The following is a 19,434-nucleotide window of genomic DNA, read 5'->3' as shown; positions in this document are numbered from 1 at the left end:
ATAATAATCATCATCATAACAAAATGATAATAATAGCAATAAAATAAATAATGACGCAGTGATTTCATTTGCCAGGCTCCGCAACCGGGGTTCATTCCCCATTTAGTTATGTTGTAGTTGCGAGAGCGAATCATAAATAACTCACATTTAAGAGTAAGACGAAATCAATCGCTTTGCTTATTGAAATAAAGACTCGTAAAATGTTTAACACTTTTGGAGTTGGGGAGCGGGTAATCAAGGTCCACGGGCACACAAAAACAATTCACTTGAAATTTGAACACTTTGTCAATAATTATATTATTATCGCTAATTTGCAGGAATGGATAACATATTATTTCCATTTGAGTATTATGAATACATTACAAACTCAGAGGTGGCAGTCAATTAAGTGATTTATTTTATTTTATTTAGTTTTATTTGATTTTATTTACCTTCTGGAACTCAACAACAAACATCATTTATCAGTTATTGTGTCCTTTATCTTCTCGATCTTGAGCAATGTTTGACTAAAACGTCACCGGAAGTCCGTCTACATCAAGCATATGGTGGTCTTTTAAAGATGGCGGAATGCTTGGCCGCACGTTTAGCAGCTCAGGAAGAGCAAATTCGGCTTCTTGCTGGGGAAATCTCCACCCTTCGTGACGGGATCAAACGGGACTTGGGTCCTGCCGGCGACGCGGTGGTCTCCTCGCAGCTGGAGGAGCTGAGGTCGGAGAATGAGAAGCTCAAGTACCGGCTATTGCACCTCCACCGGGGTCTGCGAGCGGAGCTGGAGCTGGAGCAGAGCAAGTGTTCACATCCAGGAGGAGAGTGTGGCAAAGCTGCAGGGGAGGACTTCATGAAAGGAGGCCAGACGAATAACAAACCTGCTGCTAAAAAGGTGACGAATAATCAGAGGTCCACCTAACAATGTTGGTGTGGTTCTCTAATTAGCTCGTTTTAACACCCAACCCACCGACCTCAGTGAAAGTCTAGGATTTATTACTGTTACTATTAATTACTGCGTTATTTATGGCTCATAGCAATAGCTTGTGTTCTTCTGTTGTATTCACGTTATGTTATTTAGTACAGCCCTTACATGATTAAATATATCTAACAAAATGAACGTGATCTTGACAGGCTTCCTAGTAAGATCATGAATACTTGCCCAAATTAGTTGACTTTGCTAGAAATTTGTACGGTATTTGATTGCACTACTTTAATTTTTGCACATTAAACCTTAATATGTTGAGTGGTAATTATGTCAAAATGCAACAGCTAACCCGAGCTGCAGTGTTAGGACAGTATGGTGTTACGTTAACAATATCACCTTGATCCTTGGAGTATATGACAAAAACTATGTCATAGACGTGTTACTAAGACAACTGGAAACTGTGTTAATTCATGAAAAAATGTCTACCTTTAGGGGACATAGGGTATTTTGATGATCATGTCACACTCACGTTTAAAAAAATGCCCATTTGTCCTTTAAAATATTCTACCTTTTTCATGCAGGTGAGCAGATCCGATGCTAAACCAGATGACAAAAAGGAGAAGAAGCAGACTAAAGAACAATCAGATGGAACGGCGAAGGGGGTGAATATCAGGACTTCAAATTTCTCTCTCTGACCATCCTGTGTTTAGTTTGCATGTTCTCGCTATGCCTGCGTGGGTGTGCATGAATACTCCACTTCCTTCCGCATTTAAAAAAATGTGCATTTTAGTGCCATTGAAGTCTCTAAATTGTGCATAGGTGTGAATGTGGGTGTCCATAGTTGCTTGTCTATATGTTCCCTGCAATTGGCTGATGGCTAGTCCAGGGTGTTTCATCATGTGAATAACTGCGGTAAAAAAAGATGGACGGATGCATTTACGACAGTTGCATTTTGAAAATTCGTTTTATAATTGCCTAAGAATGCCACAAAATTGCGACAAAGAACGTTTTTTCCAGGCTACAAGTGGAACGTAGTTGCGTGGCACCAAAAAGCCACCAGATGGTGCCAATGAAATATTATCAGACATGACTTTGGCTTGAGGATAAAAACAGTGAATGGGTGATTTATTCTGCAAATTACACAAATAGTTGAATTTGCAAACACTGAACCGTGACTATGCAAGGGGATTTGCTGTATTTCTATTAAAAAATATTTTTGGGGCAGCTGATGGCATGGCCGGCTTTTGTCGATGAGCGCCTCAGCCTCTACGAAGCGCTGAAGAAGGAAAGTGATGCCCTCCAGGCCAAGCGAGCTTCGGAGGGTAAACCCATCACCGTGGAGCTTCCCGCTGGGCGTCAGGTGACGGGCACGTCGTGGGTCACCACCCCGTACCAACTGGCTTGTGACATCAGGTAAGTAAATATTGTTGCTGGTGGAAAATAAATACTTTGTAAACGTGTTGTTTAATGTTTTTTTTCTACTTTTTGGACTCCAGTCAGGGTCTGGCTGACAACGCAGTGATATCGCGAGTGAACGGGGAGCTGTGGGACTTGGATAGACCGCTGGAGCGTGATTGCTCGCTGGAGATTTTACGCTTTGACAATGAGGACGCACAAGCAGTGAGAAAAAACAGACTTTCTTTGATTTTAACAATTTATTTAAAATCTGAAAGAGGTTATGAATGCACCCCCCTTTTTCAAGCTAAAATCGACCAACAATCATGAAACTTTGAATTGCTCCTTCACAATAGATGGCATACCCCCCCCAAAAAGAGAACCTTTTGAGTGCCAGCCCATTTAGAGCATTTGGACTGATCTTTCAAGGGTCCCTAAATTTTGTGTTTTATAGTTGGCTACACATATATCCAATCAGTTTATCTTGTTAAACATATTTGGTAATCGTTTTTCCATGCAGGTATACTGGCACTCCAGCGCTCACATCCTAGGCGAGGCAATGGAGTGCTTCTATGGCGGCTGTTTATGTTACGGACCCCCCATAGAGAACGGTTTCTACTACGACATGTTCCTCGATGGCCCAAAGTAAGATTATCTGCCCATCAATGCATGTAGAACATGAACACAGCATCCTTCTCAAACATGTTTTTTTTTTTTTTTTTCCGAGGAGTGTGTCCAGCACCGAGTTTGGGGCCCTGGAGAGCTTGTGCAAGACGGTAGTGAAGGAGAAACAAGCTTTTGAGAGGCTTGAGGTTACCAAGGAGACGCTGTTGAAGATGTTCAAGGTGAGAAATGAATGAAGAGAGCTTACACCTCCACTAAGGCTAACACACGTCACCAACTTTTGTCATGACAAGGTTATATATGGATTCTCAATAAAATACAATGGGGGCGTAAAATACAGTGCACATGTAAAGCAATATAAGACTTTAATATGTTACCGCTGAGTTTAATTTCCATCTCAAAATTTGCTTAAAAAGATGCATGAAACCGTAAAATATTTTTTTTTCTAAATGTGTGCAAATGTATTTAAGCTGGACTCATTAAAGTGTAGAAACATATCAAGGATGATGAGTGAAAATTTAAATAGTTTCGTTTTGAGCATCATGGCAAATGGTGAGAAAGATCACTTTGAAGATATCATTTCTGAGTTTTATTTATTTTTTAATACATTTACAAAAATCTCAAAACTGTGTTGACATTGTGGCTAAGGGGTGTTGTGTGTAGAATTTAGAGGAAAATAAATGGGAAATAAATGAGGCTTGGCTTTTCGAGGCATCTGATCATTGTTGCTCACTTTGATCGGAATATCAGTCCGTGTGTAACTCGCATGTTTTTTTTTTCCTAGTACAACAAATTCAAGTGCCGCATTCTAAATGAGAAGGTCACCACACCCACGACTACAGTTTACAGGTTAGTTGGTGTTATAAAACTGTCAACTTGATTGCTTCTTTCTTAGTCTTCGCCAAGATAAACATTTTGGGTCTTGGATAGGTGTGGGCCCCTTATAGACCTCTGTAGAGGTCCTCATGTGAGGCACACGGGCAAGATCAAAGCTATGAAGATCTACAAGGTGCACTTTTAATAACTTTGTGCATTGGTCGTTCACATCAGTGTACATATGCACTATTTTAGCATCTTGTGTGTGTCGTCAGAACTCTGCCACCTACTGGGAAGGCCGCTCAGACATGGAGACACTGCAGAGGATATACGGGATCTCCTTCCCCGACTCGAAGATGCTCAAAGAGTGGGAACGCTTCCAGGAAGAGGCCAAGAATAGGGACCATCGTAAGATCGGCAAAGTAAGTTGGGCTACGCTTGATGGAAAATGTAGTCCATACGCTTCAACAATCTCTTGGTAGGAGCAACAGCAATAGTAGTAGTATTCATACATTCCAAATAATAATTTTCTATATAGATGTGTATATATATATTTTTTTTACTTTTAAATTCCAAAACTCTGATTGTAACCGCTTTTAAATGTACTTTCTATTACAACATGTGAAGCACGTTGAGCTATAAAGTGTGGTATAAATCAGTGATTAGACTCTTTTTTTTTTTTTCATCCCCGAGGTGCTGGTAAATGTCTAAACAATATAAAAAAATGTTTCTTATTAAGCCCCCTCGATTTGAGATGGAGAACAACTTTATTTTTTTTTAAATAAAAATTGTAATCGGTTTATGTTTTTAGATTTTGTTTTCTTATTTTTATTTGTGTATTGTGTTGTGGTTGTGTGTCATTTTAAATGAGATTTTCATCCATTATATTATCATTACAATTAATATATCTGAAAATTGATGAGTGGTTGAGAAATTCGATGGATATGAAGAAATGCTCCTCATACCAGCAGGGGTTACTGTGCTCCCTCACTTTCACCCCATTTCGAAACTGCTGTCGCCATCCTTGCTCCCCAGTTGGGTCCCCAGCATGGGGCCGTACAGAAGGCAACGCCTTACTAACGACCGCATGCTTCCATATTCCCAGCAAGTCATCGAGTTGCTATTAAAGCCGCCAGTTTTGTTATTTTCATGGTCAGCAATGTGCTTTGTGAATATAAAAGCCCAAAATGTTAATAATAATTCTCCTGCTTGTTGTATTTGTGTACTGACAGGAACAGGAGCTGTTCTTCTTCCATGATCTCAGCCCCGGGAGTTGCTTCTTCCTGCCACGTGGAGCTTACATCTATAACACGCTCATCGAGTTCATCAGGGTGAGATTTGTGGCATTTAGCACCTTTTGTTTGCTTTATTTTGTGTATTTAAGAACATTCAGGAGAAATTAAAGGCTAAAAAGATATGATAATAACATAAAATGACTAATTCTGACAACTGTCTAATAAAAAAATGGCAATGAGCCGTAACCTTGGAGGAAGTAAAAAAAGAATAACTTAAACTATTGGCACTCAACCACATTGGTTCACAAGATAATTAAAATTCTGGACCTTGAAGAGTCAGCTTTCTAAATACTCCAAAAACCCCGACAATAACCCTTTTACCAACAGCAAGTTTAGTAAATAAAATTATTACAATTTGCACACCTCAGATCAGTTCAAGTGTGGAAACTTTGTTGTTGTATACCGGGATTTTGTTGTACTTGTAAATTAGAATCTACCTGTGACATTATGCAAGTAAATGAAATCTGCCAGGCCATGATGTGTGATAACACGGCAACCATAATTGCATTCAGCACACATTGAAACATCCTTAAGTTTGATTGTAGTGATTACAATGTTGTTGTGTACAATCAACAGAGAACGTAAAATAAAAGTGCAAAGAAAAAAAAAAAAGGAACAATAAAATCTTGCAAGTGAGACCAGGAAAATATGTGGAGAGGTGTGTCAGGCTGTGCATTTGTTTGTGAAAAGTGGCACCACTATCCCGATAGGGTCATTCATTTTTGGTCTTTTAATTACAAGAAAAGCTACATGCTAATACTTGCGCAAAGACAAACTTGAACTAAATGGAGAAACTGATTGACTGACTTCGAACAGATGTAATCACGTCAGTCAGTGGAACATGTCCCTGTGACATATTTCTCCTCCTTGACAATTTTCACAGCCCAAACGAGGACACAAAATGAGGCCAAGAAGGTCTCTCACTTTGCTCGAAATGTTACAGCAAGACTGTCGTTGTGTGAGAGAGTATTACTTCCACTATTTCCATCAGTTCCCCTTCACGACCGATGTCATCAACGAATCTTGGCTACCCACCTTAATGCAGACGTTATGAGCCAATTTCCCACTGGGGGAAAAGTCTTTATTCGAGCCGCAAAGGCTAAATTATATTTTCACTGCAGCAACATGGAGAGTAGCAGCAACAAAGAAGGATGATCTCATAAAATAAAAACATCCCCACATTATCTGTGGGCATATTAACTGTTTAAATTCAGTATTAAAATGCATATGATAAATACAAACTTAAAAATGAGATGAACAGCAGCAAAAATAGTCAGCAGCCTTGTGAATTAGCAAAAATCTACGCATGCATACATAGTCTATATGAGAATTAAATAATTGGCAGGAAATATTAACGGTCGAGAAATATAATATATGTCGGGACCACTATGATTGTTTTTGACACAACATGGCGGCAGAAATTGTGTTAAACCCCCAGGTTTGGTCATAGCTGGTGAAAGAATACAAAAAAGACCATGAGCTGAGTCTGCCAAAGTTTGCTATTTACTGCCTTTTTCCTTATATCTCTGTCATATTCGGAACACGGAATCGAATGAGTGAGAATCCTTCTAGCAATTTTCTGTATTTGGAAATAGCATCAGAGCTGGAAGAGAAGCATGAGGAAAATGTGTGTGAGGGAATTCCGCAAGGCTGGGATCAGAATGTGAAGTTTAACACCAAATACTGACAGCTTATGGATTTTGTGTTGAAATCAATTGTTGTAAGGGTGATAAAAATCGAATTATCTCAACGCACGGAACTGCAATGGGCTGTGTGAACGCACATGTCCGACACAGCAAAGTCCCAATTCAGAGCTAACACGGTCGTAAAAATCATCATTCCAATTTCCAATGTTTTCAATGGGTAATTTCCGCGTTTAAAGTTTTATCATGTGCCACGTGACCACGTATGGTCTTGCAAACAAACTGGTTCATTACACATTTGTAACTTTTAAACGCCGTATGTCAGGATTGTCATAATTGCAAACTTGCTTTTGTTTACGCTGACGTTTCCAAGAAGAAAAGTGGCCCAAAAAGTTGTGTTCGTTTTTTATATTTATGAATTTCTCACTTAGGAGGAGTACTGGAGAAGGGGCTTCCAGGAAGTGGCCTCTCCCAATATCTATAACAGCAAGCTGTGGGAGACGTCTGGCCACTGGCAGCACTATAGTGAAAACATGTTCTCCTTCCCCGTGGAGGACGACACCTTCGCACTCAAACCCATGAACTGCCCCGGGCACTGGTCAGACCACCTCCATGTTGCTTGCCTTTTTCATTTTATTTTATTTTATTTTTTCATTCTACTGTGTTCTGCCCCCTCCCCCAGTTTGATGTTCGGCCATCGGCCTCGTTCTTGGAGGGAGCTCCCACTCAGACTGGCAGACTTCGGGGTCCTCCACCGCAACGAGCTATCCGGAACGCTCTCCGGGTTGACCAGAGTCCGACGTTTCCAGCAGGATGATGCTCACATTTTTTGCACCATGGATCAGGTATTGCATGCCATGTTCTTAGACCGGAAATAGCACTTGAATATGACCCAGAGCCCACGCACTTTCTGATAAATGAATTATCTCACCAATTAGCCATCCATCAATTATCTAAGCCGCTTGTGCTCACAAGGGTCGCGGGCATGCTGGATCCTATCCGGGCAGAAGGTACACCCTAAACTGGTTGCCAGCTCGTCGCAGGGCACACAAAGACAAACAGCCATCCACGCTCATGAACACACCTAGGGGCAATTTAGAGTGTCCAATCAACCTGCCACAAAATTTAGGACTGTGGGAAGACACTATAGTACTCGAATCCTGCACCTTTAAAGTGTGAGGCCAGCGTGCTAATCCACCGTGCCGCCCAATTCACCTTTTCTTCAAGTAAAATGACTACCATTATAGAAAATGGATGGAAATATGTATATCATAACCAAATACACAAAAAAGTATCATTTTTAGATTGAAGCAGCCATTTTTGGCAAATTTCTCAGACATGTTAAAACAATAAATTGCTGCGCATGCACTCACTTGAGTATGATAATAAAATGTTTTCAATTATTTTTATCATCTGGTCGTTATTTGCCACAAAGTTTTTGGGCGTTGCATCACTTGTACCACTTTGATTCAATTCCAATGTTTTCCGTACAGATCGAGTCCGAGATGAAGGGCTGCCTGGACTTTCTGCGCAGTGTCTACGGCGTGTTTGGCTTCTCCTTCCAGCTTCATCTCTCTACTCGCCCGGAAAAGTACCTGGGTGACATTGCTGTGTGGAACCAAGCTGAGAAGGTATCTAAAGATGCTCAGGGTCTATTGGTTCATGAATTTCTATTCAGATTTTTGTGATGGGTGCTGGCTGCATTGTATGACGAGCGAGCTTCGTACCTGCTATTGTTAGTCATTTTGCTAGCTTGTGTGTTTAATATCAGCATAATGCAAGCAAGACAATTAACATGTTGACATGTGTCAACTGCATTTTTTTTTTGGGGGGGGGGGGGATTTTCATCCATTTGTGCAACCCACCTTGGCCCGGCCCAAAGTGTACCAGTCCAAGGTGATGGTTGTGGACCACTGTTCGACACCACTTTTATACATGTTAACAAACACATGCACCCAAAGAATTGTGAATATTTTGGTGATTGTTGTTTCAAAGTGCATTCCTTTGACGATTTTAATGTATAACACTGACTCATCTTTGGCAGCAATTGGAGAACAGTCTCAATGAGTTTGGCGAGCCTTGGAAACTCAACCCAGGAGATGGCGCTTTCTACGGGCCAAAGGTCAGCTCCCTCACAAATCATACAGTAAAAGTCGGTCTGGAACGTGTACGTTAACACTTAATGTATGCGTTGTTATAGATTGACATTAAGATCAAAGACGCCATTGGTCGTTACCATCAGTGTGCAACCATTCAACTGGACTTCCAGCTTCCCATCCGTTTTGACCTGACCTTTGTGGGGTGAGACATCGGATCGAAACACTGACACAGTGCTCAGGCTTTGATTTACTGACCGTGCATTTAGGATTACCTTTGAATCCACTCGCATTAGAAAACGAGGCTGAGACACTTGTGATAAACAACTCAATGACTGACCAACCCAATGAACATGTCAATGCGTGACTGATTGACTGACATCCTGATTCAATAATTGACTTCATTACTCGTTCACTGAATAAATGTCTGACTCATGGACGAACTAATCGATTGATGAAGCCATTGTCTCAATAACAAACTAAAGGGGAAGTCAACCCCCCAAAAAATCTATGCTATAAAATGTTCTATGCACCTTCACTAGTTGTAACATGACATTCTGATTGATATTAGGGAGCGGCCAGTTTGTCACTTAGTGTCACTTCTGTCGACTGAAAATGACATGACAATTGCTCAGGGGCTCAGGTGATGACCAATCACGGCTCGCCTGTTTTCTGAAGGTTGAGCCATGATTGGTTGTAACAGACTTAATTTCTCAATGATTGACTGACACCCTCACGCTCTTGCTAACTCGACCATAACTGCCTGTTCAAGGACAATGTAGATCACCAAAAGAGTAGCTTACACCCATACAGGTAAATAATTTTAAAAAATATATAAATCTTACCCACAGAAAGGATGGCGATGACAAAGCTCGTCCAGTTATTATCCATCGTGCCATCTTGGGCTCTGTGGAGAGAATGATTGCAATTCTGACAGAAAGTTACGCTGGGAAATGGTGAGTGGCTTTCTCGTAACTGTAAATAAAATAAATATTTGTAATAATTACTCGCACAAATGGACATTTCAACCATGAGTTGTGTCAATGCTTTTTAAAATCATACTTGTCCCGACCACTAGGCCTCTTTGGATCTCGCCAAGGCAGGTGATGGTATTGCCTGTCAACCCAGCCTGCGAAGAATATGCCAAGAAGGTTAGTCCCCCTTCAGTCTTGACCACAACAAAGAACATTTTGATGAGGTCACCAAAACACATGGGTACTGTTTCTTGTCTCTTAGGTGTGTAAGCAGTTCACAAATGCAGGCATGATGGCTGATGCCGATCTGGATGCTGGGTGCCTTTTAAATAAAAAAATCCGTAATGCTCAACTGGCCCAATATAACTTCATTTTGGGTAAGCAGTGTTGCCTTGACGCATGACAAAATGTGTGTTTTATTTGTGTTAGCTTAATTAGTCAAACAATGGGTAAAATAAGCAGTAAAAAAATATTCCACAAGAATTGTTTTGATGATGACATATACAGGAGTCTTGTTCCAGGTAAAAGAAAGCTGTAATATGCAATTGTGGTATAAATGACATATTCCAGTGTGAAAGTTAAGGCGTTCTTGAGATCATTTTTAGTGAATTTATTGCATATACGCCAAACACATCCATAACACAATATTGAATCACTTATTAATAATTATATTTCAATATTTTTTAATTAATTTTTGTTTTTTATGATAATTTTTTCAATAAATTTTAATGTTTAACTTATAAGGAAATACATTTCAATAAAGAATGTTGCATAAAATAATTTATTTTGGTACAAAAATATTTACAAGCAACAAAAAACCTTTCCTTATTAACCCAAATTCCACTTAAGTTGGAACATTGTGTAAATCTTGAATAAAAACAGAATACAATAATTTGCAAATCTGCATCAACCTATATTCAAATTGAATACACTATTAAGGCAGGATTTAATAATCCACAGCATCTCTATAGTTGTATTTTGCGCTTTGTAATGTGCCGACCATGCATTTTCAATGACAGTCTGGATTTCTCGGATGGCAGATTACAGCTACTACATGTTAAATATTAGCAATAACTTATTTTTGATTCATTTCAGCAAACTGTTCACGTCTCTTGTTCATGTCACTGTTTCACTTAATTTCAAACTGTAGTAGACTCAACAGTTGGCCTTATTTTTTCCGTGCTGGCTAACACACTAAAAGTGACAAATTCACTGACACCAAGTGGGGGCCATGTGCTAGGGGAGCTGTGTCACTTGGCATGAACCGGTTTTGATCTTGTCATGCATTGGCAGTGGTCGGCGAGAAGGAGAAGATGACCAGTGGTGTCAACGTGCGCACCAGGGATAACAAAGTCCACGGCGAAGTATCGGTGGCCGAGGCACTAGCCCGCCTGAGCCTTCTCAAGCAGGCCCGCTGTCGGAATGCAGAAGAGGAGTTTTGATGGTGGTTGCCGAGCAGAACAGGATGTCTGAGTCCCCTCGGTCTTCGCCAGATGAGAATAGAATTGCTAAAAAAAAGTGTCTCACATGTAAGTGGTGCTGGGAAAGTGTCGTTGAAGGTGCAAAATGTCACTGATTGATCAGAGAGGGTCGTGGTTATAAGAAATGTGGATGTTGATTGCCATCATGAAGGCTGAAGATGTAACTGGCTTGTCTCTTCTTGAAAAGCAAATAAATCAATTGTTGAAGTGCAGCTTTTTTTTTAGACAAAAAAAAATGGAGAAAAAAAAAACTGGCATGCGAAAACCATGGACCATGTCCTACCCAGCATTATTAACCTATTCCAGACTCTTGTTATAATATTTTTGTTGTTTCCATTTAGCTGTTTCTTCCTACAACTTGGTTTTGAATTTATATGTCGTGGGTCAGCTTGACCTGGGTGAAACTTCTCTTGGAATAAAACAAGTCATAATTAAAAAATAATAATAATAAAATGTTAAAATATTAATTATTGTGCAAATGATAGCTTTATCAGATTTTTTTAAATAGTTGACGCAAATGGCAGTCAGCATAATTTAAGTCATTAAAGAGTATTATTTTACTGATACTATCCTCCCAATTAACAGTATTTTTTTAACATGAACTTGAAATCCACTGTCCAAATGATCACGCACCCTATGTTTTCAAAACACAAGTTAAAGATCTAAAAATGATCATTCTTTGAATTTGCAGCATTAGAACATTACTGAAATCAAAATATTTATTTCAAAAACATTCTCACTGGTCAAGTTAAAGGACCTCTTAGTTGATAACCGCTTCACAATTTGTGCATGCATTGGACTTTTGTTTCCAGAGAGATTGTGCTAGAATTTCTTAGCAGGATGTCAAAACAGCCTCGCAGAAGTGCCGTTTAGATGTGAACTCCCTTCCACATGGTCAGCTCACACCTGTAAAGTTCAGCTGTTCTACAAGGCCTTTCCTGGCTTTTTTTCCCTTTTGAGCAAAAGTCTCAAGGTTTCGTGCTAACATTGCCTACTATTTAGAACTGTTCAGAATTTTTCATTCGTATCTAAGGCCTCAGTTCCAGCTGAAGAAAAACAGACTCAAAGCATTATGTTGCCACCACCTTGTTTCGCTGTCGATATGCTATTGTGTGTGTGCGTGAGAGAGAAAGATGAGCCGTGTTATGTTTCTGCCAAATGTATTGCACATTTTGGAATTTTGGCCCCAAAAAATGTTGCACCTTCGTTTCTGCCAGCTCCTCATTGACACTGTCGGACTCATCGACCAGGTTCCTGTTTTCATCAACTTGGAGGGATGTCATGTTCTTGCTAATATCACTGCTTTGCGTATTTTACCCACTTGATGACTGTCTTCCCTTGAGTGATACCTCTATAACATATCCCTCTGATGCTGTGGATGATTTCTGTGCTGTTAGACAAGAATAATCAGGAAAAGCCTCCTCGAACGGCAGTTATGAGGTTCCTGTGCACTCTTTTTTTCCCACATTATTGCAGTTGTTTATTTTTATTTCTCTTCTCGAAAACATTTTTTTCAATTGAGTTCCACACGCTGTGATGGTGTAATTTTTGAAAGTTATTTACCTTAATCAATTTTTTTGGTCACGAAAATGTAACATTTAAATACGGTGTCCCATTAAGTTGTGACAAACATACATCTGATGTGTTTAAAAACGTTAATGAATGTGGATGTATATTTTTTAATCATCACGAAAAGGCAAATTTAGCAGAAATTAGTCTATTGTTGCACCTAATGTGGCCATAGGGGGCAATAGTGCGCTCCATTACAGTACAAGCAAGCAACCACCGAAGAAAAAAAAGACAAAACAAGGAAGCCAAGCAAGCGACAAATGGCTTGTCAACAGTGGCGACCTGACCGGGGGCGATTCCTCAAAAGCTACGGAATCGGACTCCTTTTGTGTACGGATCTATTTTTGCAGTGTATCAGTGGTACGTTCCTTCCGTGTTTACTCTGTCGTTTTAAAATGTACTTGTAAACGATGTCGCGCACAGCTAGCGGGTCAAGCTAACACTGCATACGGCTAGTTAGCAGTGCCTTACTAGTCCATCAAATGTCGCTTTTAACATATTTCGTAATTTTTTTTTTTTTGTGACTTTACTTCAACTCAATCAGACATTATCTTGTCACGTGCAAAACTAACGTGCAGTAGTGTTTCTGATGATTGATGCGTGTGTTTTCACGTCAAGGATACCTTAGCTCCCCGCACGTCGGCCAGGAACCTCCGTACGCCAGAGATGCTCAGCACGGCCCAGTCATCACCAGCCCGGTGGTGCCTGCTGCAGCCACGGGTAAAGTCTTTATTCATTCGCTTACGACGCTGTAGTTGAGTATTGTTTTCCTTCATGTGCACGGTATTGGTAGCTCAGTGGTTGAATTGTCGCTGGGGTTCGGTTTCCCGGCCAATGCAGACCTTATTTTTACCCCCGCAACAATACTCACTGTTTAAATCAAGCTTGCCCATGGCCAGTCCTTGAAATCCCCTACCCAGCCCGTTTTAGATGCAGCCCTACTACAACTCGCCTGATTCAATAATCAGGGTCTTCATCAGGCTTTTGCAAACCTTGCTAATGAGCTGATCATTTGAATCAGGTGTTTTGCAATAGGGATGCACCTAAAGCAGGCTGCATATGGGCTCCGCAGGACTGGACTTGGACACCACTGGTTTAAATTAAATGCACATGGCATCAAAAATGAAGGTGCATACATACAGGCGGTCCTACAAATGTCTTTGCGAGTAAAACAAAAATACTACATCCGACGTCTTCAATGAGCTCATTGGTTGTCACAGTATGTAAATCCCATATTTTCGGTTGCAAATTCATTTACAGAAGTGCATCAATTCGCAAATCATTTAATTTATAAGTTTCTAGATGAGAGCTGTCAATATTTTTTTGTTGATTTGTGAATGATAATTGGTGATACAAGTGCAAGCTGATGGCAGAAAACTTAACTCAAATCACCATACAACAATCAGTAGTTTGGCATATGTACTTCTCACGAAAGTGGACAAGTGTTTCATTCTTTTTATTGCCACTCTCAGGTGGATTTTACCAGAAAATTAAATAAAACAAAACGGACTATTACAAGTTGTGTATTTTAAGGCCGCATCTAATATTTATTTAAAAAATTGCTTAGTCTTTCTTCATTTTTTAAAATTTTGAATTAATCCATGAATCAGATAATAAATAAATAAAATTTTCAATTTCCGCCCTAAAACAGGACATTATTTCAAATTGACTGCTACAGGTTAATCCCAGTGAACCAAAGCAAGAGTTTTATTAAACAATCAAAATACAACTATTGAATATTTAAATTCAATATAATTTTGTCAAATTATGTAGAATAATGGGGGAGGAGAAGCATGGACTAGCGAAGTGACGTTTCTGTTGGGGCAATGTTGAATTCCAGCCTTGTTGGCAACCGAAGTTGCATACTCTTGCTTTAATAGTGGCTGCTTCTTCACAGTTGAAGAGGCACAATATAGATCAGTGTTCATTAAAGCAAAATCAGATGCTCAGCGAAATTACCGGATTAAAAAATGAAGACTCCTGAACACCAAAATAAAAAAGGAAGAACAAACATGAGCAAAAACTTAAATATGTGTGCAATTACACAAACTGATCTGAATAACTTCCGTTGCGAACGAAAACCCTTCTCTTTTACATCTCTTCTCCGATGGTTTGAGGAGTGACTTCCAATTGTTTCCAATACAGTGCCACCTAGTTGCCATGATGTAGTATTGCAATTGCAGTTAAGAACACTCTACTCACTTTCAAATGTCAGATTTCATGATTTCTGTCGTTTTAGAACCAGAGGTGGCCACAAATTAGGCATCTACATCCATATTTTATATGCTGAATCAAATATTCCTTTTTACATTTCTGTCTTTGATTGCAGCCTCTCCCGCTGGTAATGAGGAGAGCTACGCCTCCAAATGTCCCAGTGGGGGGCTTTGCAGTCGCTTGCCCGCTGATTGCATGCAATGCAATTATCAACACAATTGCATCTACGGGAAACCGGCTTCCTTCTCCTGTCAAACTAAAAAAGGCGTTCACTGTGTTGTGAGTGTTTTTTTTTTTTTCCCTCCTTTACTTTTGAGTCATCATTCTTTAATGTGGTGCTTCTTGTGTCTCACCCCTAAAGTTATATTTGTGTTTTGTATAGGGAGAGTCAGGCCAGCAGCAGAGCAACTTCTCTCTTTCCATCACTTGTCAGTTCTGTTGGCAACTGGACCCAACGCAGTACCGCTGCTCCAACTCCACCAGCTGCATGACTGTGGCCTGCCCCCGGCAGCGCTACAACGCCACCTGTGACGTCTTGGAACACATCCACTGTTTAGGTACGCTTTGAAAGAATCTTTGCAACACTCTTTGGTTCAGAGATCTGCTTTTCTTTTCACTTTTTTTTGTGTTACAGTCAATGTAATTCTATCAAAATGCAGATCTTCCATTACAAGTTTATTGATGATAACGCTCACATACCTGGCAATGAAATGGAAAAATAAACAGTTACAATTACCCTAGGAATTGGCCAAGTTATTTATATAATTTATTTACCTTTCTTTATTTTCTCATTTAATTTAAATTTAACTTGGTACATGTTTCTTCTGTATTATATTCAATATTTAGTTTAAAAAGCGGTTTGGAAAATGAATGAACTAGATTGTATTCAGTGCGGGGAGAAAATGTAGTTTTTATTCATCCAAATATTTTTTTTCATGTAATATTAATATTTTGAGGGAGGAAATGTCATGACGTTACAATACAAAAAAGTTTTTACCAGAATAAAGTTTGAACTTTTTGTGGAAAATTTGTCATGGCAACAAAATTGTATTTTGACACTCGTGTAAAAAGTCATAAAGGTCATGCATATTTTACAAAATATTTTTTTAATGTTAAATAGTTGTAATTTTATCTAGAAAAAAACATTCCAACATTACTACAGCAGTCATTGCCATAGAATAAAAATATATATTTTTAAAGGACATAAACGTTATACTCTGGACAAAAAAACGGTTGCAATTTTATTAGATGTAAGTCACAATGTTAAAATAACAAAGTTAAAAAAATAAGATTTAAAAAACAAAAAGTCACTATTTTATTAGTTATAATTTAGTTTGAAAACAGCCATTTATTTTCCACAGCAAAGTCTAAAGTAGTCATGGGGCGTTATCAGATTCTGACGGCATGACAATGATACACACAGTGGTGGCCTGCACTTTGTCTCAGAAGACTCGGGGGGGAAAAAAAAAAGAAAACAGTTTATACAGGCGAGGGAGAGATTTAGAGGTTTTAAAACCGTAACTGTTCAAAACCATGGTATTACTGTCAAACCAGTAAATCCGTTTAAAATTTAAGTTTAAAAACAACTGTTTTATTAAAAGAAAAAGAAAAATTAAGTTTGTTGAAGTCCTCCCTCTACTTACACTTTGTTTTTGTAGGTAAAAGGCGTTTTCAGAAGCGTTTGTATTGCAACTGGACTGGAGGATACAAGTGGTCCACAGCTTTGGCGCTCAGGTAAAACTAAAGCTTTTGCATTACCTTTATTGGGCAACATGGCCGCCGATCATTTGAAGTTGCTTAGCGATTAAACCTCTTTTCCAATTCTCGAACTGCATTTGACTGTGTTCCCCCATGTATGCCCCCCCCCAAAATCTAGTTTTGCCGATTTTTTTAAAACAATTTTTTATTTTTTTTTTTATTTTCCTCTCTGTCATAAAGTTAAATACTTATTAGGACAAAGTATTATAAAACCGTCACATTTTCTACCTGTAGATCATATCGTTGTTTGAAGTGTTTAGGAACCCGATTTTTATTTTTTTTTTTTTTAATTAATCCACCGATTAATCAGTTAATGGGTTTTTCTAATGCAACGTGATCAGCTTAATTTTTTTTTCTTTTAAATCAGGTGGGCCAAATAAAGCAGAAACAGAGTTTTTCAATAAATAGTTAGGCATTAAATGTGGATACTGTATACTCAAAAAGGAGCCCTATGCCAATGCATCACGCAGCTAACTTGTATGTATCTTCTCTTGTGCAGCATCACGCTAGGTGGTTTTGGGGCAGACCGCTTTTACCTGGGCCAGTGGAGAGAGGGTCTGGGCAAGCTGTTCAGCTTCGGAGGACTGGGCATTTGGACTTTAATAGACGTGCTTCTGATCGCCGTGGGTTACGTGGGCCCGGCGGATGGTTCTCTCTACATCTAAGGGGATATTTGAGGCACAGCTCGTGCTCCAAGGACTAATGATCTGCTGACACCATGTTCTCAGCGCCGCCCCGGCATTCCCATCTGCTAACACGCAGGAAGTGTTTTTCCTGCCTCACACCAGAGGATGAAGATGAGTGTGTGCACATGTACACACTCAAGCGCGCACACACTCGTGCACGACGCCTCAATCCCAATCAGTCTCCTCTGGTGCGAGCATGCAGATGGAGCGCTGTACCACCACCGGGAACTAGCAATTACATCCTGGTGCGTGCTCGCTCCTTAAAGGCAGCTGCCAAGATGGTCTGGGACCTCTAAACTGCATTGTCTGTTTTTTTTTTTTGTGTGTTTTATTTTTTCCACCGAGCACAAGATGGATAAAAGAAAAGCGGTTTAATGGAGACCCCATCGGATGTCATGCTGAGGAATACAATGAGTGACAAATGTAAGAACTTTGTCCCTTGCCAACCAGTCATTTACAGTATTGTAATAAAAGGTTCATTTCAGCAAAAGGGCTCCTTGCACACTGCTGATTTAAAATAATTCAAAAATTTCAGCATTTTCCTTATATATATTTTACAATTGGGAGAAAAAACAAGAATGGCTCTACTGTATTGTCGTACAATATTAACTCTTTCACATTACTCGTATTGTCTGGACTTTTCTGTTTGTTTTCAAGTTTCGAGTAACACCAACCAATTCTGAATGGGTGTACAAAGTCAAACCAGCACTCCATTTTCAGAGGTCGTATTTGTGCTACAACGGAAGTTCAGGATGCAACTGTAAGAACATTTCCCCACGTTATCTGTTGTGATAAAATTGTGGACCTCTGACTTAACTTGAATTGGGGTTGTAAAGTCAACCGAGCAATTTCCTGCCTTCTAGGGGTCAGTCTCCACGGGGTGTAAGGTTATTCCTCAGGGTATTGCTGGTATTTGTGTAAAAGGCAAAAGCAGGATCCGCAGTCTTCTATTACGACTTTGAGGGATCTCTGCAAGAAATGGGTTCTAGTTTGGATGAGTAATTTGCAAAACATTCTTGCATTGTTTGGGGACTTTTGGCGTTATCCTGCTCACTGAAATTGGCAATGTAAAGGAAACCTCCATCCACAGTGTTGGTAAAAAGTTGAGTGTATACAGAAATTAATTTTGTCAACAGGAGCTGTCATCATTTTGGTGCAATGAGGCCAACATGATCTTTTACTGTGTATTTGTGCACATGAGCAGTAGATATGATCATAGAATCTGACAGAAAGTGACATCATAATCAAGCCCATTCAGAGCGCCAACCCCCCTCTCACCGGAGGACCTTTTTCTTGTGTGTGCAATGAACGTTCATGTGTATTTAATTTTTTGTTGAAAACACTGTAAATGTTATTTTTGAGTTATGTAAACTAAATACAATTTATTAAATCTGTTTTTGCTTAAATGAAGGACTGAGGTCATTTTAAGAACGTGATGCAGATTATGTTTTATGCTTATAAAATACATAAGTCAGCATTTACTAGGCAGACAAGAAAAAAGTGAGTTTGTTTTGAAATAAATGTCTACAATTCCTATATCCATCCAATGCATTTGATTGAATCAGCGCATAAGAGGAGGATTAAAATAATACTACCAAATATTCTTTTCCGGAATCAAACTTCCCTTTTCTTTTATGAACACTTGGGCCTCCACTTTTTTTAAGATGGTGTAACGAGTTTATGAGCTATGCAACAGAACAGGACACACATTCCGATATTGTTATAGAAGGAGTTGAACATGTTTTTCCTTTGATTCACCGATGGGAATTCACAGCTGTATTTTTAGCTGAGGTCATTGAGAGTTGTGACACGTGTGGCACGTTCAAAACAAAACCTCGTCATTGGAGTCTGGAGCTATGTTGCAACAACAAGAAAGGAGGTCAGTGTGAAAAAACAAATAAAAAATTGGCTGCTTCACAGGGCACACTATGTTAGGTAACTCCACCCAAATTCTTCTTGGTCCGACTCAT

The 19,434-nt window shown here is 39.4% G+C and overlaps 2 protein-coding genes across 2 annotated transcripts; both read left to right on the top strand.

Annotated features, from left to right (window-relative positions):
• Positions 1-533: 533 nt before the first annotated feature.
• On the top strand, positions 534-11,444 carry tars3 (threonyl-tRNA synthetase 3). The gene is made up of 19 exons (XM_088296234.1): positions 534-880; positions 1,495-1,575; positions 2,139-2,326; positions 2,410-2,533; positions 2,829-2,953; positions 3,036-3,153; positions 3,717-3,781; positions 3,863-3,941; positions 4,024-4,170; positions 4,981-5,079; positions 7,118-7,284; positions 7,369-7,531; positions 8,180-8,317; positions 8,731-8,808; positions 8,887-8,987; positions 9,634-9,738; positions 9,861-9,933; positions 10,019-10,133; positions 11,050-11,444. The coding sequence occupies exons 1-19, from the start codon at positions 560-562 to the stop codon at positions 11,196-11,198; spliced, it is 2,436 nt and encodes an 811-aa protein (XP_088152360.1). The 5' UTR covers positions 534-559; the 3' UTR covers positions 11,199-11,444.
• Positions 11,445-13,036: 1,592 nt separating this feature from the next.
• On the top strand, positions 13,037-19,000 carry tm2d3 (TM2 domain containing 3). The gene is made up of 6 exons (XM_088297315.1): positions 13,037-13,166; positions 13,425-13,526; positions 15,136-15,299; positions 15,403-15,577; positions 16,679-16,754; positions 17,278-19,000. The coding sequence occupies exons 1-6, from the start codon at positions 13,067-13,069 to the stop codon at positions 17,441-17,443; spliced, it is 783 nt and encodes a 260-aa protein (XP_088153441.1). The 5' UTR covers positions 13,037-13,066; the 3' UTR covers positions 17,444-19,000.
• The last annotated feature ends 434 nt before the right edge of the window (positions 19,001-19,434 follow it).

This window comes from Idiotropiscis lumnitzeri, chromosome 5 (genome assembly GCF_059441095.1).
Source record: "Idiotropiscis lumnitzeri isolate Australia: NSW breed Sydney's pygmy pipehorse chromosome 5, RoL_Ilum_1.0, whole genome shotgun sequence".
Lineage (NCBI taxonomy): Eukaryota > Metazoa > Chordata > Actinopteri > Syngnathiformes > Syngnathidae > Idiotropiscis > Idiotropiscis lumnitzeri.
Note: the sequence above shows the minus strand (reverse complement) of the source record. Positions and strands in the feature narration are given on the sequence as shown.

Coding starts and splice junctions, on each gene's coding strand:
- tars3 (XM_088296234.1), top strand. CDS start 560: ATGGCGGAATGCTTGGCCGCACGTTTAGCAGCTCAGGAAGAGCAAATT. Junction 1,576..2,138: donor CAGATGGAACGGCGAAGGGG/GTGAATATCAGG, acceptor TTTTTGGGGCAG/CTGATGGCATGGCCGGCTTT. Junction 5,080..7,117: donor CGCTCATCGAGTTCATCAGG/GTGAGATTTGTG, acceptor TTTCTCACTTAG/GAGGAGTACTGGAGAAGGGG.
- tm2d3 (XM_088297315.1), top strand. CDS start 13,067: ATGGCTTGTCAACAGTGGCGACCTGACCGGGGGCGATTCCTCAAAAGC. Junction 13,527..15,135: donor GGTGCCTGCTGCAGCCACGG/GTAAAGTCTTTA, acceptor CTTTGATTGCAG/CCTCTCCCGCTGGTAATGAG. Junction 15,300..15,402: donor AAAAAGGCGTTCACTGTGTT/GTGAGTGTTTTT, acceptor TGTTTTGTATAG/GGAGAGTCAGGCCAGCAGCA.